Below are 25,349 nucleotides of genomic sequence, written 5' to 3' on the forward strand. Positions count from 1 at the left end.
TCTATCTACCCTAATGGGAAATAAGCTTGGTCTCACGAATGTAAGTTTGAGTTACCATAACCCTCCTTACATTTGGTGTCTGTTTGTACAAGATATCTTCGTCAAATAGTAGTTTCGGCAGCTTATCAAAAGTAAACATGTTCGACATGATGTTACCGTGGTTTTTATTGTGCTGTCTTAAATCAGGATTAGACATAGATAAGAAATATATAAATATAGTAGATATACTAGATATTATTATGAGGAGCTCGGTGGCGCAGCGGTAAACCACTGCTCTATTTTTCCCTAAAAAACTAGCATGGAAAATGCTGCACCGACAAGAGCGTGGCTCTCAAATTGATGATGATGACTAGATATTATTGATATCACGTAGTTTCCAGGATTGTACCCGGTTACTGGCAATAGGCTCTCTCCTTCTTCTTCTATCGTGTGGGTTGTGTGGTGGATTACCAACCTCATCAACCGTGGTGTCAGGGTTACTATTGAGACCCCTGACATGACTCATGTAACGACTACTTTCTTACACATCAGTAAGTAGTAACCGTGACCAACGGCTTAACGTGCCTTCCAAAGCACGGATCATCTTACTTTCGGATAACAGGTGATCAGCCTGTAATGTCCTAACCAAACTATGAGGGTGCCTGAGAGGAAGAATATTTGAAAGAATTAATAATAGCGATAGGCGCTAAATGAGGGAAAATCGTCGACCACGTCGGCGGGGTAGGTATTGGTGTTCTGAAGAACTCTTCAGAACACCTAACTAGGTGTCGCGAGCTGATTGGCCTACGTACGGTCACGAGCATTAATATGTATACACTTTGGTACCATGTCACATTAACTTTTTTGACAAATTGAACTGTAGGTACTCATCATCAGCCGTACGACGCCCACTGCTGGGTATAGGCCTCCCCCAAGGATCTCCACGACGATCGGTCCCGCGCTGCCCGCATCCAACGGCTTCCCGCGACCTTCACCAAATCGTCGGTCCACCTTGTAGCGGGCCTACCCACTGAGCGTCGTCCGACACGTGGTCGCCATTCCAGAACCCTTCCGCCCCAGCGGCCATCGGTTCTCCTCGCTATGTGTCCTGCCCACTGCCACTTCAGCTTTGCAATTCTCCGAGCTATGTCGGTGACTTTAGTTCTCCTGCGGATCTCCTCATTTCTGATTCGATCCAGCAGGGAAATACCGAGCATAGCTCTCTCCATTGCCCGCTAGTCTCGTAATGTCTAAATGTCACGTGTAGGTACTCACTAAATGTCAAATATGTTAGTGCGACAGAGTCCTAAAGTGGGTACATTATATTGCTCATGACTGTACGTAATAGAGTGCGAATCTATTGCCATTATTAACCGGACACAAACCCTGGAAACCACGTGATATCAATTATCTACGATCCAAACATGAATTCAAACTCATAAAGTCGAATTCAGTGGTCTACAGCCCCAGCCAGGATTCGAACCCGTGACCCGTGAATTTAAGTCGCGATCTTCGAACAGAGCTATCACATTTAGGCAGGTGTACTGAAATTTCGTTATGTCCATCATAATAGGATTTTGTGGGCTTAATGGATTTACTGTGACAGTGGTGGGAAGTAGAGTGGAATGATGGTGGCCACGCGTTGGTGCTTTTAAAGTAATTTCCATTTATGAAAAAAAAAAGGATTGGTACTGCTGGAAAGGTTAAAAAGCGTATCTTTTCATATGTTTTTGTACTTTTAATTGGTTAAATTTTCATTTAACTATACGAATTATGGTTATCTATAGATACGACGTAGTCAACTAACTTCTACATCATTGACCCAATCAGGAATCGAACCTGTGTAATTTTTTTTCGTCTCTAAAAGTGTGTCTCAACAGTCACAAACAAACAATCTCACTTTCGTAATTGTAATGTTAGATAGGATCCGCCTCATTTAGCATTCGCTACGTGGTCAGACCATTGTGTATTTTTTTTTTGACGTGACTTATTGTAGGTTTGCCGCAGATGGCATTAACTACTTGGCCGGACAAATGGGGAGCGCTGAAGGTGAAGACCGGTGAAGGCTCTCACCCGGTACACCATTGTGTACCAAAATTATAGGTTTTTATAACAATCAATACTCCAATTACACGAGACAATAGATTATCCAGATAAACCAATAAATTATGGACACACAATACAGGGAAACCATATCGTGCTAATTAAGTAGAATTAGGTCCATAATATGTTGATATTTGATCCTCTTGCATTAACTTCTTGCTATAATCTTTTGCGGGTTAGACATCGAATATTATTGCGAATTTTCCTCTTTCCTCGTAAGTTCCTTCCAAACAAAAAAAAAACTGTTACATCCATACTAATACTTCTCTCTCAGGCCTTTACATCTTTATCAGATGATTCAAACAGCGTTTCTGTGGCAGCTTTTAAAATGGCTGTAAAGTCCGATGCGAGAGCGACAGTAGCGGCCGCACGACTGGCATTGTAGTTGAGGGTTATTAGATGGCACAGGTGGTAAATCGGCCCTTTAATACTTAAAAACCAGCCATAACAGTAAATGGTAATGATGGCGTAAGCAGAAAAAAAAATGATTCGCATCATCACTTAACATCGGGTGAGTTTATGGTCCGGCCAAGTGGTTAATGCCATCTGCGGCAAATCTGCAATAAGTCACGTCAAAAAAAAAGTGACATTATGGTAAAATGCGAATAAAAACATGTGATATATTCTAATTTTTTTTTATAATTACTACTAACAAAGTTTGTATTTTTTTTTGTAACTAACAAGTTGCCTAAGTAAGTATGTTAAAAAAATAAAATCTTATTGTAAATACTAAGTCATTTTGGTCTATCAATAATTTTAAGTGCAAATGGTTGATGACAGATTATAAAGTAGAGTAAGCAGCTCTATAGACTTCATACTTTGTAATTATACAAAAATAGTCCACATAATGCATGCAAAGGACAACCGCTTAAGTATACATAGGCTAGATGTATAAAAAAGCTAACTTTGCAAGGTACCAGACGTGTCTCTAAGTCGCCTCTCCCGTTTACGAGCTGAAAGCTTGTTTGAGCTTTTTTTTTCGCAACGGACGCGTTCATTGTGAGCTTAAAAAGCTCCTCAGAACATTAAATTAAAGGTACCAATTGTTGCTTGGTGTTTAATCTAATAAAATTAAAACAAAATTACTGGCAGAATATTATAAAGTCAGAATTAAAAAAAATATATTTTAAATTATAGAACAACGGCAGGAGCTTTTTAAAATGTATTTTTTTCAAAATGGCGTCGCGTCGAAAGCTCTCGCGAGCTTGAACGCGGCCGTAGCGCGGGGCGGGGAGGGGCGGCGCATGCGCGCGGGACGGGGTCGCATTCCACGACCAGTAGTTCGACCCACCGCCGCGAGGTGTTCACGTCTCACCGACGCGCGTCGCTCGCAATACAAAGGACTCTGTATTGTAAAAAATCTGTGATGTATTGATTAATTCCAACGTTTTAACACCCGTTTCACACACAAACTGTACCTTTAAGTGATAATTTCAACTGTGAGAGTGAACAAAACGGATTTATCGACGCATTTCTACGGCCACGTCCCATGGAATTCCACATTTATCGATGAATAAAATCTAGTGTGTGCACAGAGAAACATGGTGGACGGCCCTCGGTGTTGAACACGAATAGTGTTTTCTGAGTGAATTGTTGTTGTTAAACAATGAATGTTTGTAGAAAATGAGTTAGTACAGTTAATATGGATTGGTGTATGTGTATTGGCGGGGTGTGCGGTCTATAAAGCTGGTTTCAGTCGATAGGAGGCGTCTTCGATCGGATATGAGAGCATAAAGAAGCCAGAATGGTGTCTCTCGCTTATTTCGGCCTCAGGCAAACGCCCTGGACTCTCCTCGTCCTAATATTCTTCATCGAAAGCGTCATGGGTAACTATGCGAAATCCTTCTACATACACTGGAATACGACCAATAGCATATTTAGAATAGATAATACAGACCACGTATTCGATTTGAATAAAGGGAATGCACAGTTCGAGTACGACCAGGTCAATATTATATGTCCAGTTTACGCTCCCGGGACGTTCGAAGAGGACACCGAGAAATATATAATATACAATGTGAGTAAAGAAGAGTACGATACGTGTAGAATAACGAATCCGAACCCGCGGATAATAGCTATATGCGATAAACCGCATAAGCTGATGTTCTTTACAATAACCTTCCGGCCGTTCACACCTCAGCCGGGCGGGCTGGAATTCCTGCCGGGGAAGGACTACTACTTTATATCGACGTCGAGCAAGGACGACTTGCACCGACGCATCGGCGGGCGATGTCTGAGCCACAACATGAAGCTGGTGTTCCGCGTGTGCTGCAAGCCGGAGGAGCAGTCGCCGGCGCCGCCGCCGCAGCCGACGCTGCCGCCGCCACCGCCGCCCCCGACCACCTCCACCACCACCACCACCACGACGACCATCAAGCCAGTGACGAAGAAGACGCACAAGTACGACAAGACGCCCAACGAGGTGGTGAAGAGCGAGGAGCTGTCGTATTCGCGCGGCGCGGCGCTGGCGTCGTCGCTTGCGCTGGCGCTGGCGGCGAGCGCGGTGCTAGCGCCGCTGGCTCGGTGAATGTGCGCGAGAGCGGGCCGGCCCACCCGCGCGGACCTCGCCAAGCCGTGCCCAGCTCACACTCAGACCCTACACTCCATGCATTCGCTCCACTTACGCCCAGATACTCTAGTCTACTCGTGAAGTGAGTGCAGTGGCCTGACCAGGCAAGTGTAGTGCCCCAATGGATAATGGCGGAACATTTGGATTGAGAACTGTGTAAGTAATAAAATAAGTCTGGTCCGAAGATTGGTGCCGAAACGTTTAGTCCGAGAGTTGTGCGAAAATTTTGTTCCACAATAAAGTTCCACTACAAAATTTTCTAGTTTTAAGGGGCAAGCCTAATTTTTACTTTATTGTAATTAAATATAACGGGCCTACTGAATAATCGAACTATAATAACATGTTCATATTAGTTATGGACGCAGTTAAGTATATATATAAAGAATGTTAACGTGTATAATGGTAAAATAGGTTTCTTAAACCAATAGGAATTAAACAATTTTTTATATTTTCATTAATGCAATGAAGGATATTTGATTAAGACTTAGGATTCACGAGGAATCGAGATATTATTAGGGAAACTATGATAGACAGATTAGGTAGCGTTTTTTAGTTGAAAAGACATTTTATTTTCTTCCTCACGACTTAAGTATGTATCGGTTAATGCTTATTTATGAAAAAAAGCGGCAAGTTTAAGAACCTTGTCCAAAGCACTGTGATTTTGGTTTATTTAGGGAGTAATTATGTATTCTTTTTATGCTTTTTAATATGTGATATAAACGTGTTGACAGAGCATTTTTAATTCATCGACTGATTTCGCAATTCAGCTTTTTCTTAACCTTTTTAAATATACGAAATACTTTTTATCTGCATTTTATCTCCGATAGTATTTTTCGGGCAAAACTTTTAGGTTAGCTTATAAAAACAGCATTTTTTTCATATTTTTCATGAGCCTACATCGAACAACTTTTTTTATATATTTAACTCTATGAGAAGTATTATTTCGAGATAAGTTACAGCATAAGCACATTCGTGCCATGATCGTGTGAAATCGTAATGATGGGTGATTTTGCAACTTTGACCAAGTTTAAAATAACATTCAGGTCTTTAAATGAAACGATTTTCATCATCATCGCCAACAAACAACTTTTGAACGTGAAAAAAAAGAAAGATGGTGACGATAAAGAGATCGGTTTTATTAGGCCCAAATGTGAATGGTCAAGTTTAGAACACCCTATAGATACAATTAATGAAATAGTCAAATAGTTAGTAGAAAGAAACACCGGTTTTCAGTTAGCCATACGCATTTAGTGACAGTCGATATTTTTAGGTAGTTTTTAAGATTGGACGTTTTGGTTTCAAACTTTGTTAGGGAACAGGATATTAAGACGCAAACAATACAAATTTAAGACCTTAAGAAACTACTAGCATGGTATATCTTCCGAGAACACAATTATGCTTTATAGCACTTGAGCAACAAGATACAGAAACTTAATAGGTAATCGACATAGAGTCATAAGCAACATGTACTCACTTTAGAACCCTATCGCGTTAACATATTTGATACTTAGTAAGACTTAAGAGTTCAATTTATCAAAAAAGTTAATGTGACATGGTATTAAAGTATCTACACAGCTACTGGAGGTTTTATCGCTTACAATAGTTTTCCAGATAACCATAGACATAATAATGTTCAAATGATGATTCTAAAGTTATACTGTTTATCGAAGGAAGCTATGGGGCAGCCCACCCTGTTGGGGATTAAGGACGTGATCAAGTATGAAGGTATGGAAAAGACACAAACAATCCACCACGCTCCAATGCACCAGAATATAACAGTAACAATATGCAGATACAAAACAAAGACATTCATAATGCATATCTTAATCTAAAAGTGGTTTTACCATATTGAGTTGTAAAGTCCAAGTATTGACCCCTTGACAATGGAGGACACGACCCGACATTAAAACTCATCTCCTTAGCTGTACCGTTAGTTTGGGACCCGTACCAGGGTTATAATGTTGGAGATATTAACGCTAGAGTGTATAGGAATTTGCTAGACACGCATGCTTCACCTTCGGCCCCATTGTCACAGTATGGTAATTTCTACCTGTTCAAGGAGGTAATAAATAGTTATATAAAAGATGAAAATTCCATTATTGTTTAAAGCAAGAATGGCAATAGGACAAAATATCTTGTTAAAAAGAGTATTTTGTTCTTACAAAGCTCTTTGCTTATTTAATTCATTTTGAGATAGATGTGTGCCTGACTATTGGAAATATAATTATATAATTTGGTTCTCTATATTCCCAAGCTGCAAGCCCTGTTCACAAAGATCAGAAATAAGGACAATTTTGAAATATTGTCGAGTGTACTTACACGACCCTACGTACTTACCTACACAAAGAACTGATTTGATAAAGTAAATGCAAATACAAAGCCCCTTGAGTCACTACATGAAAAATCAACACAAATGACACGTACGTAGAAAAAAATAACCGCAAGAACACGTTTTATTGCTAAGAAATAAAGTGGAGTCATAAAATATGTTTTCGTTATTGCAAAATTAAAGATAAAGTCAAGATAGAAACAGACATTGTCGAGTCGATATTTAGCAATTTTGTTTAGCGCAGTGCTTCTTATTTGACCGTCGTAAACAAGATTTCTTTTAATGTGGGAATTTAAAAAAGGAACAAGTTTTTAACTAGAATATTAACTATTGTCCAGGGAGTCCAACAAGGGATCGTAGCTGTAATTCAAACGTAGATTTCAAATACGTAGAATACAATCACGAAACGAAATCTCTAAATTACACACGATCAATCGTAGGATTACCAACAAGACAGATAGACATACATGTCGAAGGAATGACAATATCAGACGGATTATATTAAACTAGATAAAGCATTTGAGGCAGATGTAAAACCGCAACGTACGGGGAGGATGAAGGATATAAATGTTCAATGGCATGGTTTGTGAGGTCGATGACCGGCACGACCAATTTTGGTGTCACGATTATTATTGAGCCGCAAATACCACTAACATGCTCATATTATTATAATGGCTACCGTATTATTTACTTAAGGTAACGAAGCTGCGATCAACAGACGTACCTTTCGAAGCTTGGACGATGATTCAGTTTGCAATGTCCTAAGCAAACAAATGAGTCATCATAACGAGATGTTGATAATGTTCCCACCGGGAAACGAACACGGACCTCCAGATTGACACCAAGAGAGAAAGGTAAATGAATTGCAATATAACAAGAAAGCTGCTAATGATAACGAAATATTTGAAAAGTACTTAACATTCACTAGAACTTTCATTTCTAAATCCTCCCATGTAGTGTCTAATATCATGATGAATCATAATTCCGATATCAAACAGAACAATTTTGACCAGATCGATGTCTATTATCATCAAGTATACAGCCGTGATTCACAAAAATACAAAAGCAAAGGACAATAAACCTTAAAGGGTTTATGAATTAATGATTTTATAGCATGTAATGTATTGCTACCGTTTCAATGTTAGATGCATTAACATTAATTATAAAGTCAATGACAGTATCTATGTCAATTTATTTTGCATTTATGTCAGCAATTGGAGTGAGATCATTGAGTGTGCGTCCTTTTCATTGCTCATCGTTGCGGGAATGCAGATTTATATCGTGCAAATAATAACCATTGTTTCCTTATGACTTCTTCTGCATCGAATAAACTGCATCTATATGGAAAAAATAAGCAAATCAAATTCCAAAGTTGGTGCATAGGAACGCAACTGTGGCGCCACTAAGGGGTCCTACTGGTCCTAGTGATAAATAACATTTCTAACAAGTGAAAAAAAATAACAGTGAAAGGATTTGCTAATTTGCTTATCCACTCTGAATTCAATACTCCATCTCAATAGGACACCATATTGACGCCACCACCATTGAGCAAACTCATCTGGTTTCGCAACCATGGTTTCCTAGGGAGATAGCGCTCTTACTGCTTAACTAGTCTATCTCCACGACCTGTCATGTAGCGAATAAACATTTGCACATGTATCGATATGTACACTAGTTGAGACAAAGATGATAAAAACCCATTAGGGTGTACATTAGTACACCATATCCGACGACTTTAACGCCACAGTTGATGAGGTCAACCATCCACCTTACAGCACTCGACAGAATAAGGAGAAACGTGAAGTCATTTCAGGACAGACGCATTTTGCCTTCACAAAAGATGGAATATCAAAATACCCAAGCAGCAAATATAAATAATACAAGAAATCTGAACACGGAGAAGTTAAAAATAAAACATTTTAGACACGGGTCATTGACCCTATTATGGTCAGACTCAGAGTAATTAGCCCCAATTATGACGTTACCATTCATAGTGATTTATATCGGCGTATTCATTAACAACACAGATTTTGGTATGCAAAGAATTAAAAATAACTTCGTTGTAAAATGAACCGTTGCGTTTGCTTTTGAGTCATTTGAGATAGACAATTTTGGGGGTAATTTACCGGTGTGAGCAGAGTAATAAGTCAAGGGAAGTCAGCTTGGATTTATAAGATTCCAATATCATCTGGTTTTGGAAGATGCATTGAACATAATGACGTAACGTTGCCTTAAAAAAACACATAAGCGCCATTTAAAAAAAAAAACATATTCTGATGTGTTTTTTGTTACAAAAACATTGCAATAAACACACTAGGTTGAATTCAAGTAAATTGTAGTCTCTCTTTATACCAAATTAATGCGCATTCATAGTTTTGACATAGACAGATTACTCATCAATCTATCAAACTTGTAAGAAAATATGGATAGTAATAATCTGGTCCTTAACGAAGATGCAAATGATTTATTCGCAGATCCTAAAAATTAAAAAAAGTGTTGATGAAACAAACATAAACGTTACAACAGCTAACATTGAAACTACACAACATAACAACACTGAAAATAACAACATAAAACACGACAACTGACAAACAAACCATCACTAATTCATTGTTTCCAAAACAAATTTTAAAAGCATAGTAAGTCTTCAACGTTGCCTATGGTGGTGTGACCTTTCGTGATGGAGCTAAATTTAGAAACGATGCAACTAAATTGTCTAAGATTTATAAAAGAAATTCTTAAAAGGAATTTAAAAAGGGTATTTAGCACTTCTAAATTTAAAGGGCCATGAATCGTCTCGTCAGGGTGTTTAAAACGGCCACATTAAAACAATTAATGTAAAATAGTTATAAAACAATATTGTTTCTTTAGATGAATTGCTTCAACCTCTTCCCTCTTTAAATATCTTCACTTATTCTGAACACACACAGTTCATTTGACCAACATAGACAGCGATACGGCTCACTTATCACATTGGTCTAACAGACAGCTCGGCGAGGCGCGGTTACTTAGTTCATCATGAATAAATGCACCTCTGTCTACCATTATTGGAAATATAGTCATGAATGTGTTGTGTGTCTTATTTGCAAACACTTTCTTATAACTCGAACCTTTAGTAAGTTTAAATTACATCTTGCTTTTTGTTTTCTAATCTTCTTCTTCTTCGTTTACATTCTTGTTTTTCATTGGTTGACCGCCATAATTCCTAACATGTGTACCTAATGATCTCAGTTACCTTACAGAGCAGAGTGCGTCTATTTTTATTTAACTAAACAGTTTATGCCTAAGACTCTTTTTACATTGACGAACGGACGCGAAAGCGGAGAAGCAAACACTTTTTTGGAAACAAAATTACAATTTGACATTTATGATTATTAACCCATAAGCATTATTCAAGGGAAACAGATTCACAACACCTTCGTTTCTTTCACTCTTATCAAAGTCTTTATGAGTGCCCGCCGGTTTAGAGTACTCTTGACCAGGTGCCTGTTTCATAAAACTTACAATTGGAATTTACAACGACAATTTAGTGTTCATTACGTAGCTAATATGAAACTGCAAAATATTTGTGATCACTAACTCCACAATTTACATCAAATTGTCATTGTAATTTACAATTGTAAGTTTTATTAAACAGACCCCTGGCCTTTCTTTAAAAGATCCTGGAGCTGATCGCGGTTTGTACGCCTAGGCCTACCTCTGCCAACTCTACCACTTCCATCCGCATAAATCAAAATATATTATGACAACTAGAGGTAAAACAGTTTGATACCCGCTTCCGCTGCCGCTGTTAATAAGTGCGAGGTTTAATCGTTTCTGGGTACACTGGTCGTTCAAAATTGTCTTTTAGTTATTTCTGGACCGACTGCCAGGGATAATAGTCGGTGTAAGTTAAACTTACACTTCGCTCCTTAAGTTTGGTATGGTTATTAGGATGGCTTGGGCTACAACTACATACATACTTGGGAGAAATTCATTTATGTTCATTTATGAAATCAATTACATTGCATCAAACTTCTTGCGTGAAAAAAACTATTTTTTTACTTCCATTAAATCGTAAATCTAAAATGGTTTGAATGATGCCAGTAAACCACAGAGGAACCTTAAATCATTAGAGAACCAATGAAATGGCTAAAATAGAATCTTGACTGTCAACAACAGTCTACATTGAATTTAATAAACAAACTCCTTAATAAAACTGACGAGAGAACTAAAGCTGAATCTTGACTATCAGTAAGAGATTTCCTGACGATTTTACTTTGAAAATAAAATACTTCTTAAGCAGAACCTATGAGAGGGCTAAAATACAAATAAAAAAATCTTGAATTTAAATGAAAGTATTTCTGATGATTGAAACTTCTTAATTATTTAAATAAAAGGGGGGTTAAAAAGGCCACATATAAGCAATTCATCTAAAAAAGCAAAATTGCAAATTGACATTTACGCTTATAAAAGTGTGCAATTCAAAGAAATGTCAAATAGCAATATTGTTTTTAGATGAATTGCTTCTATGTGGCCTTTTTAACCACCCTGATAAGATAGTTAAAATTGAATCTTAAATATGAATGAGAATTTTCTGATGATGCACAAGCACGACCAATTAGGGTAGCTTAAGATACATTTGGTAGATCAACCCAAATGTAGCTATTTCAATAACCGTATACCTCACAAGATATTCAAAAACTCAAACGCGATAAATCAAACTATCCCAATTAATCTTCTCAGAAAATTGGCTATCCGAAAATTGTTTTATATCTCAAAAATATTGTCACCAATTTATCAAACTTCAAGATAATTTTCTAGATAAACTGGCGTTATACATTTTGAGATCAAAGAATTTTTCGAAAGATAAATGGAACAAATATTTGACGCGTTCAAAAATTATGAAAACGTCGTTTCAGTTTATATTTAAATTCTACGTCTCTGGAGTCATTAATTTATGGGTTTTATTGGTGGTATAAATAACACACTTACATCTGTTCTGAGCAAGAGTGGAATTATTAATGATATTAAAAACAGACGGAAAAGACAGAGATTGTAGCCTTGTTTCGCTAATTGATTTAAAAATATAAACAAATTCCTTAAAGCGCGAGTTCCTAACTTTTTGGTTGTATGGAAGAGATTGTTTTAAGCAATAAGATCGCCCATTGCCTTGTAGATTCACTTTTTGATCCCTGGTTTGTTTAGGATATTACAGGCTGATGAAGTAAGATGATCCGTGCTTTGGAAGGCACGCTAAGCCGTTGGTCCCGGTGACTATTTACTGATGTAAGCATGTAGTCGTTACATGAGCCATGTCAGGGGCCTATGGCGGCTCAATAATAACCCTAGGGTTGATGAAGTTGGTCATCCCCCTCAGAATCCACACGTTAGAAGAAAAAGCCTTGTAGATTATTGTACTTTTGTGTTTGATTATTTTATTTTAAAGGTGCAATAATGGAGGGACATGTGTAAACGTCACTAGTTAATACATTTATAACTCCTTCCTGCTTCGGAGGATACGTAAAGATCTCCGGACACCATACAAAACATTCTTACCGTGTGCAAGCGAGACGCAGTCCTTACACTTTCCTACTTACTCCTTAGCAGGTTATGGCCATGTAAGTTCCGGCCAAGTAGTTAATGCCATCTGCGGCAAATCTACAATAAGTCACGTCAAAAAAAAAGGCCATGTAATATTAGAGTAAGACCCAGAGGACCAAGGCGTACCCGATACAAATTGATGTGGGGCGGAGTGTTACCATTCTTTAAGTAATATTATCAAGTAACTATAATTAATCTGTGGTATTATTCTTTATACTATGACGTAAGCACGATTGTTTCTAAGACATACACCTTTCAGAGCTTGTATATACAAACTTACATACACACACATACATAAACTCACGACCATTTCTCACAGGGGTAAGCAGAGTCTTACTAATAATATTTGCCAAAAGAAGTCGCAGATTCGTTATCATATACATCAACCAATCACATAACGTTGATAACGTGCAGGTCTGCGATTGGTCGTTTGTTATCAACATTATGAAATGTAGGGTTATGCTAAATGCAGTAGGTAGATAATGGTAATTATATTAAACCCCTCATCCATCCGTCTTTATCTAATCCTTATTATTTTGCTGTTTGCGCATAACATATTTATCTACATAGATATGCAGGTAATAAGTAATAATAAATTGGTGCTAATTCCTGTAGACACTTCTTAATTTTATTTTAAGTTACACGTGTCATTTTCTTATCCACCGAAAAGGAAAGGGACAGGTAATCGACAGACATAAAATTTAAGGAACACCAGTCAATTGTACATAAATCTAAAACGACCCTCTTAAAATTTAACATTTGCTAATAACCCGACAGAATTAAGTTGACAGCACGACAAACGGCTTGCATACCAGCGAGATACCTATTTGATTAGTCCTGGTTATTAATTCATTCACTCATTCTTTTTTAATTTAACATCTGTCAATTATCCGTGCCTTTCCTTTTCGGCGGATAAGAAAATGACAGGTGTAACTAAAAATAAAATTAGGAGGTGTCATTATCTACATATTTACCTATACCTACTAATCCAGTCTTTTATTTTTTTAAAGTGACTTATTGTAGATTTGCCGCATATGGCAGTAAGTAATTGGCCGGAAATAGACTTTATCAAAATTGATCCTTCGCAAACCAGGTTTAAACCTGATTGTGGGCGATAGACATCAGAATGCCAACATAGATGAAAATACAAAACATCCCGTTATGCTTCCTTATAGCAGTCATTTCACTTAATACCCAAGTGAACTAACCACTCAGTGGGTTAGGTTCATACATACATACATCAACTCACGCCTATTTCCCAACGGGGTAAGCGGAGACTATAGAATTCCATTTGCTTCGATCCTGACACACTTCTCTTGCTTCCTCCTCATTCATAATCGTTTCACGCCGGTTCAGAGTATATCGTACTGAACCTTTTCTAACGACATCTTCGTCCTCCATCACCTGCGTGCGTCCTTCTAGGTCTACCAACAACCTATGGTTTAAATACATACCTATTAGGTTAAGTTCATATTAGCAAAATCAAGCTTGTAGTCCTTATTGCCTTGGGCAGATCAGACAATCGGCATTAAACAACTTGCACACACTTTTTATTGCCTACTAAGTATATTATGTTATAAGACACCGCTTATAGCTATAAGGTTGCCTGGTAGAAATTGCTGCTTGAGCAATAAGGCCGCCTGTTGTCCTTATTTCTGTATCTTGTGTTCATTGTGCTCAATAAAGTATTTTATCTATCTATTTAAACGATATATTTGCATTTTATTATCTTGGTTGTATGTACAGTCATGAGCAATATCATATACCCACTTTCGAACCCTGTCGCACTATCATATTTGACATTTAATGAGACTTACGGTTTAATTTGTCAAAAAAGTTAATGTAACATGGTTTCAAAGTGTAGTACTATACATATTAGTACTCGTGGCCGTACCATGGCAACTCATAGTATTAAGGATTATGAATTGTGTTGCCATTTTAAATAAAAAAAAAATAACAATACTTCTGTACGTGTGTCGAGACTACGAGTAGTTCCAAAACAAAGTTTGAAACCGAACGAAAGCAAACATTTTATTAGAAGACTCTCTCAATAGTTTTTTCAATTAGTTGTGCTGTGTATTTAGACTAATATTGCCTAAAAATGACAACCTCATTTTTGAATCTCGAAAATCAGTCCGTTAGTTTGTAAAGGAAAATGATAATTTTATATAATAACAAATTATTACTCGGTATATCCCAAACATAGACAAGAAAATCAATATACCTTCAGTTCTTTTATTTTCTTAATTTTCCTCGGCAATTATCGCATGTCCGAATACAAAAGAATGCTAATTTAAATTTAGATTAGATTTACCGTATATTGAAATCAGAATTTCGATTTTAGAACTAAGTAATTTGTTGTTTTGTTTACGCGGGATCCAAATCGTTCTAAATTCAAATGTTGATATACGATAAATCAAATAATTGATGAACGTGGAAATTACCATTCGTTTTTATTCGAAAATGCGACATTTGTGGAGGGAAATTAGGATAATAAAAACACTGTACATACTAACAAATAACTATGAATAAAATAAAATATACAAGATTTTATGATAAGTACGTTCTTTTCAGATATGAATATGGTAATGAACTTTTTTACTGAAGGCCTATTATGAAATATTAATAAATATTTAGGTATAAATTCATGACTTGAAAATAGAATTGTACCGAATTCTTTTTAATAAATAATTTAATTTTAAATAATTTTTAAATAAACTTTTATTATAATTATTCCGGCCTACATTTTATGCATTTTTAATTACGTATGCATTTTGAAAATATTCCGGCAGTTATGATTTCAAATGCCTTTAAGTCTTAAAGTAAGTATACAGAAAGTTCTTTAAATGAACAGTTATAAAAACATAAAGTAATATAATACTTATCTAGGCTTATGAACGGCCTACGCACATTTCGCTGAATGATATTGAACTAGAAGATATTTCGGTTTCATGTTACGGTATATTAGAAACTTTGTATTACAACGCAAATAATTTAGAAAATAAAACTGATAGTGGTACTGGTAAAATGCCGTTAAAGGAATAAAGGGTCATGCAGTCATCTAAATAACGTACATTTCATAAAAGAAACGAGTGACAATTTAAAACGAATCTATGGAAGTTCGATTTTTAAAATCTTCGCAATAAAAAAACCTTTTGCAATTCGATTTATAAAAAAGAATATTCATACCCTAACATTGTTTTCTAAACTCGATTTATAGGTATTAACGTAAACATATTAAAACAATTATTAATAATGTAAAAAGGTTAATTATTAAAAGACCGTAAAATAATTATATTGCCGTCTTAAATAAAAGTATCAACTCTTTATACTCTATCTATACTTGGGATATACCGACTAAAATAAAATTGATAATTATTATAAGCTTTTAAAGTATCTTAAAGTGCAACATAATTACTTAAAATAAATGCAAGTTTATGTGGACAAAACTTAAAAAAGGTTAGTTTTCATTGTTTTATTATCTTTTTAATCTAAATTTGTTATGATCTAAATGATTTATTATAATGAATTTTATTGAATGTTAATTTTATTTTTCAAGATTAGTCTTGAATTAATAATAATAATTAATTATTAAAAAGTATTCTGGACTTTATCTCGAATAATAAATTACCATTTTTTTATTTCAAAGCTTTTGCGTCTGCCTCTGGTCAAGATCGTTTCTTGCAACAAAATAAATGGAATATTTAAATATTACATTTAAAATCAACAAGGAATTTAGAAAAAAAGATATTGTTACCTAATAAGGCCTGATAGAAGAATTGAAACAACAAAATAAAACAAAAACTAAGTATCGACGCTTTGAATTTTGTCTACATTTATTTCGGGTAGTTAAGTTGCACCTTAAACGATATTTCATTTTGCAATGACAAATAGGTGTTAAAGAAACGAAAATTTGTACGTAATGGTTATGTGAAATGTTTTAGCTCATGTCCTACGACTTGTGCCTAGTTTTTTAGTTACTTTTTGTAAGGGCTTTAGTAAAATGAACTGAAAAAAAATGTTGGCCTCTTTACCTTGCCTTTGTATAAAATTGCGATTGATTTAAAATGTAAATACGGCTATTGTCGTCAAATTGACTACGAATTCATATTGACCTATAGTATCTATTTCTAAAAGTCGTATTATCTAAAGATAAAGTAGGAAATAAGGCCCAATATTTGTAAAAATAGGGCCTATATATAAGTTTATTATATAAGCCCAAACAAAAAGTAACTAATTAAATTTGTTATTTTGCTCAGTGGAGGTTGTAAAAATAATATTCAATTTCTTTTCTTAGACGTAATAATATTCGAAAGAGTGTTTTTATTTCAACTTGTCCTTCTTTTCAACACGAAACTAGTACAGAAGTAAATTCGTAATAGGTATCTAACAGGTAATTTGGCATTACAGTAGCTATGTTTGCAACTTTTATCTCTTTAAGTTCTAAATCAGTTCTGTCGATCGCCTAAATTCATTCGTATAAACCGACAAATAAAAAAAAAAGATAAATCGTAAAGTGACACGAGACTGTACCAACCCATTAGGTACAAATAATTAATCCGTCACGTTTGTAGTAATTAAGCTAACTGTACCAACAAAAAAAACCGTACCAGAGTAGGTACAAGTTATAATTACTTAATTAACGAACCATATTCGCCAATAGACATAAAAAAAACGTGTCTGACTTTTTTTCACCTTTAAACAAAAGACACGCAATATCGCGCTCTATAGAGATAACGACAAAACCTGTTTTTTTTTAATAGAGTTGCTTCAGCGTCTTTTATGTCAATGTATAAGTCGTCAAACCTGAGTTTATTGATCTGGTTTTTTTCGTGTCGTAAAAACCGACTGAGGAATTACGACTTCTACAATATGATGGGGCTAAGCACAACATCTATTATGTCTAAGCAATCGGTTGCTTTACCATCAATGATTACTATTCACTATAACATGAATCATTGGACCTCAAGGACCTTCTCATGACTTGTGGGCCTTGTGTCTAACTTGATAGGAGTTAGAAGGAGTACTTTTGAGTTATTTTTTAATGTGCTATCTCATGCATACATAAGTAAATAATGAATTAATACGAAGAACTGTATAGTGACAGGTAGGTAACCGTAGACAATCAGCCTATCGAAAATAATATTTGCGAATCCAAATCAAAACAACCCTTATCGTTTTGTTATAAGATCTACAAATTACTGTTTTCTGCCAAATAAATAAATATTCATATTCTAAATATTTGAGTATGCAAAATGGATAAGCAACGGCGTAATTACTGTCGGTAGGTAAATTAAGATATAAACATATGAGCGCTACTCGCCATCAAACTCCATAAGTTTGGCGGGGATGATTTGTAAATCTACCGTATAAGTTTTTCATTTAAATAAATTAAAAAAAAAAGCGCCTGGCGCCATAAAGCCATTTTGATTTGAAATATTGTATTTTTTATATATTTCTCATATGTACATACTTATATATCATTTATTTCATAAAAATATTCCGTTACGTTAAACAGGATGTGATCTTTTTGAGTCGATTTTAAACTTGTTAGTTTTTATGTCTAATGGCTTTCGGTAGTCATTTATTTAGTTTTTTTATATACAAACATACATTCATAAACTCACGTCCGTAATCCCTAATGGGTTGGGCAGAGCCACAAGCAATCTAAAACATCTTACTGATATGTAGTCCTGGACGGTTAAAACACCATATTGAAGCAATTCACCTAAAAAGCAATATTACAATTTGACATTTGCGCATATAAAAATAAGTGCGCAATGCAAATAAATGTCAAATAGCATTAGGTATTGCTTTGATGTGACATTTTTAACTCCCCTAAGATGAATATGATGAACCTAATGATGACAAGGGGCCATTTGTCGCACTTATTTTTATATGCGCAAATGTCAAATAGCAATATTGCTTTTTAGATAAATTGTATCGACGTGGCGTTTTTAATCCCCAAGGTGAAGTTGATTTATTTAGTTTGGTTTTTATTACTAGGACAGGAGGCATATTAAGTAGTCTTCTTCCGATTTTTGTTTGTTGTAAATATTTTTTAACGACATGGGAATTTTCTACCATCAAAAGGTCCCGGGATCGATTCCCAGAGAATAAAAAGCTTTTATAAATTTACAAGGCTCTGAGAGTTTCTTTACCAACTCCGTACTTCTCCCTGCTTGCTTCGGGGTGCTCATCCATTCCATTATATTACTTCTGTACTAGTATATTGTTTTTAAATAATTTAGCAAAAAGTTCCTTTTCCAATAAAAGAAAATATTCATATTGGTGCTACTAGCGACGGCTAATTTAGTACATTTAATTTCTTTTTTATTAATAGAATTAAAAACTTACAGATAATAAATGTAATATATACGCCAGTGGCGCCACATCTCCGTATTAAATAGCTTGAACGGATGAAATTTGCAACGTTTGACAGTTTGATATCATTTTATACGTAACCTAGGCGCTAAATAGCATAATAGTACTTTTATTATTCGTAATTTTCGTTCTATTTATATAATTTTGTACTTACTATAATTTTAATTATTTTTATTATAAATATATAGACTGAATAATGGAGAAGTATTTTTTAATTATTTTCTTTACGCTTTAATGCTATGTACTTAAGTTCTTTTTTATTAAATAATAATTAGTGAAAATATCGTAACAAATATGAAATCTAGCTTCAGCTACCTCTTTAAACTTTTTAAAGTATTTTTATAAAAAGTTAACTTAATATTAAAAGGCAGAGCATTTCACATAACCACTACGACGACGACGCTATCCTAAAACTAAAACCTCACTTTTCCTAAAAAAATTGATTGTTGGATATTTACAAAAATGATTTTAATAATAAATATAGGTTGTAGGTTAATACCGATGATTATAGTGGCAACACTGATTGTAAGGCTCATTTGACATTTTAAAATATCCACGTAATATTTTAAGATAGGTAAAGTCTGAGAAAATTACTTTATTTTGAATTAGGTAAATACTGCAGAAAATGTATTAACTTAAATGAAATTCCGACCAAATTAATTATGTAAAAATGTTTATTTTAATGAAAATATGAATTATGTTCTTTTACATATTATTTTAAATTGGAACAGAAAATTATATAAAACAAGATGGCATTAATGTAGATAGATTTTGTGTTATTGAATCATAATTGAGTTAGTAGGTACGTCTTCGCTGAATGAACTCATAATTAAATTAGAATGATGATCAAATTAGAATGAAATATTGTAAAAAGAAGACAATGTTTATTATTTTGTAATAAAATAAATCTAATAAAAAATAATAATTGAACAATTTTAAATCATAATCATTTCAAATAAGTTTCAAAATGTTTAACTGTGTTTGTTAATTCGTGATTATTGTACTTAAATTGAAATTATTAACTACTTTATTCTCACAATAATAATAATATTGTGTTTATCACCTTAAAACAGATAACTATTAAATTATGTAAATAAAATGTGTGTATGGAATCACTATGATAGAAAAGAGTAGATAATTATTATTTGTCTCGTATTGTTTTTCACTATAAAAAGTCACAAATCATTTAAAAAAATAATTATCTTCTGTTCTTTATTCTATCATAGTTTTTTTTAAATTGTCTATCAACAGATAATGATTTTTTGTACTATTCAAAGTCAATATTCGTCATTTAAGTATTATTGTAAAATCTAAATCAAGTCTAACTTGCAAAATGTACTTTATGTTACTGTCATTGTGTTTTAGGAAATGTCAAATTTGACATTAATTATTCAGTGTTGCCACATTAGTGTACGATTTATATATTTTTTGCAGCTAATCATTAATTATTGCTGTAATAACGAATGGCGGCCATAATATTGTTTTCAGGTTTGATTGAATCACGATTGTGTAGATATGTGGGAAAATGGCGGATGCATTATTTAAAAAAAAAACTTTTCAGATTACATTTGTCAATTGTCCGAAGTCCCTTTGTTGGCATACCTATCTAAATGTATTAATTGGAGTTTGGTCAGTTTTACAATCTTAAAAGAAATGTAATAAGAATGTAAAAGTGACTAGATGAATTTTTCATCAAAAATTTATATTTTATTTAAAAACTATTGTCAGTAAAAGAATAATTCTTTTAAAAACATTCAATGTTTATTTTATTTAAATTATTAAAAACTTAAATCGAACAGCAATCTTCGGTCGCTTTGATTGAATTTCGTGCATCATAAGAATAATTTCGTTTTCAATCAGATGCAAAAATGGTTTGTTCAATCAATAATGCTTTCGCCATTCAGCCTAAAATAATAAGGGACGAATAATTATTGAAAAAGAAAAATTGTTATTGAAAAAAAATTCGCGTGGAATGTAAAATAGAAAATGGGGATGAAAAATGTACCTACTAAGTAATAAAGTAAGGGATAAAGTTGTGTAAATATGTTGTTTATATAAGAGTAGACCCCGTAGGTATTTATTTGTACGATTTTGGGCCTTTGTTGAAATCCAAAGTTTTTAATTTATTTTTCGACCAATAAATGTTGGAGAGAACTATTTCGTCTTATTATTTCAAATCTGATTGGTAAAAGCCCTAATGAAATTATTATGAAAGACTTTACTCTCAAAAATGAGAATGAGAAATGTGATTTTGTTCATTTTTGAGAACATAAGTTATAAAGCTTAAAAAATATTCTATAATGTTCAAACTGTACATACACACACATACATAATAATAACAATAATAAAAAGATTATTTAGGTAAAACCACACACACACACACACACACATAATGTATACATTTACAACATCACACAACAACACATTAATATTTAGTTGGAAAACATGCCTACATACATTGTACGTAGGTTCTACACATAATATACTGTAAATAGATATAGTGCTTCTACTTTTCACGTAGATACATCAATCAATTAATTATTATCTAAACATCATACACATAAACTCTAATTTTGTAACCTAAGCTGTGTTGGGCTGGTTATCTCTTCGCGGGTTGCATGGTTAGATAGGCAGTCGATTCTATAAGAAAAACCGGACCTGTCAAATCTTCAGGTTAGGTAAGCGGACCCTGTGAAAATCCCTCCGGACTCGTGGTCACACCAGGTTGTCACACCAGTATGACAAACAGGATTTTTTTTCTTGTTTGTCACACCGCTAACAATACAACACCTTTTATCCTGACTTGTCATTATAAGTAGTGCTGTGTTTATCGGCGTATAAATTAAAATTGATTTTATTTACGATTTTATACTTTATTTAACAGAAACTTATCGCTATCGACCCTTAGAGTCTTCAGCGCTCCCCATTTGTCCGGCCAAGTTGTTAATGCGATAATATGACTTATTATCAAATCAAAAAAAAATCTGGTAATTATGGAAAAATCCATTTGGTCGCCAGTGATAGAAGATAGGAATTAACAAAAAGAATGCCCTATTAAACATAATTAATCTCTTTGCACAAATATAATGCCTCATGGCAAATATCGATATATTTTTTATCATAGGGATATTCTCCGCACTAACAATGGTGAGATAAAAGGTGTTGTATTGTTAGCGGTGTGACAAACAAGAATAAAATTCTTGTTTAATTGACAACCTGGTGTGACCACGAGTCCGGAGGGGTGAAAATGGGGTAACGCTAGGGAGATGATGGTGAAAGATGGATTCAGTGGGTTAGAGCACAAGCCGGGATTCAAACTTCTGACACTACGGCGTAAGTCATACGTTCTCCGAACTGCGCTATCACGGATGCAAATTACGTCCACAGTTTGTACATTGCACACACAAGCAAAACCATAAATGAATGATTGTTCAAATAACACAGAAAACAATACGGCACTATTGCAAAATGTTATTCATTAGTCATTACCACAGACGGCCTCCGTGGTCCAGTGGTTGAGCGTTGGGCTCACGATCCGGAGGTCCCGGGTTCGAGTCCCGGTGGTGACATATCACAAAAATCACTTTGTGATCCTTAGTTTCGTTAGGATATTACAGGATCATCTGACTGTCCAAAAAGTAAGATGATCCGTGTTTCGGAAGGCACGTTAAGCCATTGGTCCTGGTTACTACTTACTGATGTAAGTAGGTAGTCGTTATGTGAGCCATGTCAGGGGCCTTGGCGGCTCAATAATAACCCTGACACCAGGGTCGATGAGGTTGGTAATCCACCTCACAACCCACACGATAGAAGAAGAAGAAGACCATAGATTATAGAAATAATGGAGTTATGCCAGTACTAAATTACACGAGTGCGCATGTCGCCTGTTAACTCACGTCGGTGTGTGAAGCTGCCGCACCAATACATTCCTGGCTGGTCCGCTACATTGATTTCCCACCCGTTCCTTGCTTAGTAACACAAGCGCTTTGGTGCCATACCAAAGAAGCAACAAATGTAGTGGTAATTTTCACAATACGATCGTTGCTTCATATAATATGCTCGTACATACATACATAAACTCACGCCCATGTTCCCCGAAGGGGTGGGCAGAGCCACAAATAATCAGAAGACTATTTGCAGCCACTTTTGATACATAGTCCTAAGATGGATAATGATGAACCGTATGGTGATAGGGGATCAGCCTATCGCCCATTATAGATTCATCATTTTTGGTACGACGCTTTCCCTTTGTCGGCTTTTACGACATGCACCTGAGGAGAGGCAGCAGAACACATTCTATGTTGTTTCTTTACTCCCAGTTCAGCAGAGGAGCTAATGTGCTCGTCTTGTGCATATTTCGGCTATGCTCTCGCGGCATTTTTTTTAAATAGGAACTCTATGGTAATTACCCAACAGACTACAACATTTCAGTCATATAACAAATCAAATAACAAGACAAATAACATGAGATATTTTTGATAAATGCGCGTTTAGCTGTTTGTTCAAAGATAAAATCTGAAACGATACAAATAGTTGAAAGTCGAAGCTTGTTAACTTAACTATTGAGTTATGTAATGTTATTGTTACATTCGTGGTTTGTTACTAATAGGTTGGACACGGTCGAAATGCGAGCTTTTAGAAAGGTAAGTACCTATTTTTATTAACATACCTAGATAACAGCCTCCTTGGCTAGTGGTCAGAGCGTTCGGCTCAAGATCTGGAGGTCCAGTTTCGATTCCCGATGAAGACATTGTCGAAATCACTTTGTGAGACTGTCCTTTTTCTAGTCAAGCTATCTTCAATCATTCTCTCTACATGAACCATCTTAGCATCCCTTTCTCAATGAGGGTCTTTCTAGACCACGTTCCTCAGAAACAATATAGATGGCGTTGTCCAGATTTTGTGTGGGTTGTGAGGTGGAATACCAACCCCATTAACCCTGGTGTCAGGGTTAACTGAGCCGCCATAGGCCCCTGACATGGCTCATGTAACGACTACTTACTTACATCAGTAAGTAGTAACCGGGACCAACGGCTTAACGTGTTTTCCGACATACATACATAAACTCACGCCCGTAGTCCCTAATGGGGTGGGCAGAGCCACAAGTAATCATAGACAACTTGCAGCCATTATAGATACGATATCATAAGCTGGATATGATAAACCTTATCGTGATAAGGGATCAGCCTATCGCCCATTACATTAGTCCATCATGTTAGAGGACATAATCCCTTACAAAATACGCATCATCTTACTTTCGGACAATTAGGTGATCAGCATGTAATGTCCTATCCAAATTAGGGATCTCAAAGTGTTTGTAATATGTCCCCTCCGGATCGTGAGCCCAACGCTCAACCATTGGACCACGGAGGCCGTTATCACACTGTTTCTAACAAAACTAAGAAACTATCTCTATAACAAATTGTGAATACTTACTCACAAAACCAGTTTGTTAGGAATACCTCCAGTCATACTCAACAGATCGTTATCCCTTTGTCCGTCTGTATGTTGAAGGCTCGAACGTGGAATAAAAACCATTATTATTATGCAGTTAGTGAAAGTTTTGTTGCATTGCATCAGACTGTTTTGAGTAACAGTACGGCTGTTGTTTTTGGAGCGGGATAAAGTTTTTTTTACACAGTCAATGGTGCTAACTCCTGTAAATACCATCTAATTAAATTTCAAGTTATATCTGTCATTTTCTTATCCACCGTAAAGGAAAGGGACGGATGATTGACAGCTCTTAATTTTAGGAAGAATGAGTAAATGAAGAATAACCCGGCGAATCAAAAAGGCATCTCGCTGGTAAGGCCTGTACCCAGCAGTGGGACGTATATAGGCTGTTTATTATAATGATGATTGTTAGCAACCAATTGGGCGATGGTTCCATAATTTAATTGTAAATATTTGTTTCGATTATTGAATAAACAAAATGACCAGAAAAAGTAACATAGGAACTGTATACCCTCATAATATAAAACAAGAACAAATTACATTGAAAGTTTTTAGATTAAGGAGAAACCACACAGCCTAAGGCCGAAGCCAATTTTGGTGCAAAAAGTGGTAATTTCAACACTTTTACTAACTCGGAATAAATGCAATATTCTAATTAATTGTATCGGAATCGAAATCTCAGTACGTGCATGCAAAACGATTGGCTTTTTTATTGCTAATGGTTTGGACTCAGCGATGCGCCGTTCCCGAGAATCTTCCCAGAGTCAGAATCTTCCCAGAGTCGGAATCTTCCCAGAGTCGGAATCTTCCCAGAGTGCGAATGTTCCCGTCTTCTTCTTCTTATCGTGTCGGTTGTGAAGTGGAATACCAACCTCATTAACCCTGGTGTCAGGGTTATTATTGAGCCGCCAAAGGCCCCTAACATGGCTCTTGTAACGACTACGTACC

At 35.3% G+C, this 25,349-nt stretch overlaps 1 protein-coding gene across 1 annotated transcript; it reads left to right on the forward strand.

Annotated features, from left to right (window-relative positions):
* The first annotated feature begins 3,379 nt into the window (after window positions 1–3,379).
* On the forward strand, window positions 3,380–21,104 carry LOC126378496 (ephrin-A4). The gene has a single exon (XM_050026899.1). The coding sequence runs from the start codon at window positions 3,827–3,829 to the stop codon at window positions 4,607–4,609; it is 783 nt and encodes a 260-aa protein (XP_049882856.1). The 5' UTR covers window positions 3,380–3,826; the 3' UTR covers window positions 4,610–21,104.
* The last annotated feature ends 4,245 nt before the right edge of the window (window positions 21,105–25,349 follow it).

This window comes from Pectinophora gossypiella, chromosome 26 (assembly GCF_024362695.1).
Source record: "Pectinophora gossypiella chromosome 26, ilPecGoss1.1, whole genome shotgun sequence".
Lineage (NCBI taxonomy): Eukaryota > Metazoa > Arthropoda > Insecta > Lepidoptera > Gelechiidae > Pectinophora > Pectinophora gossypiella.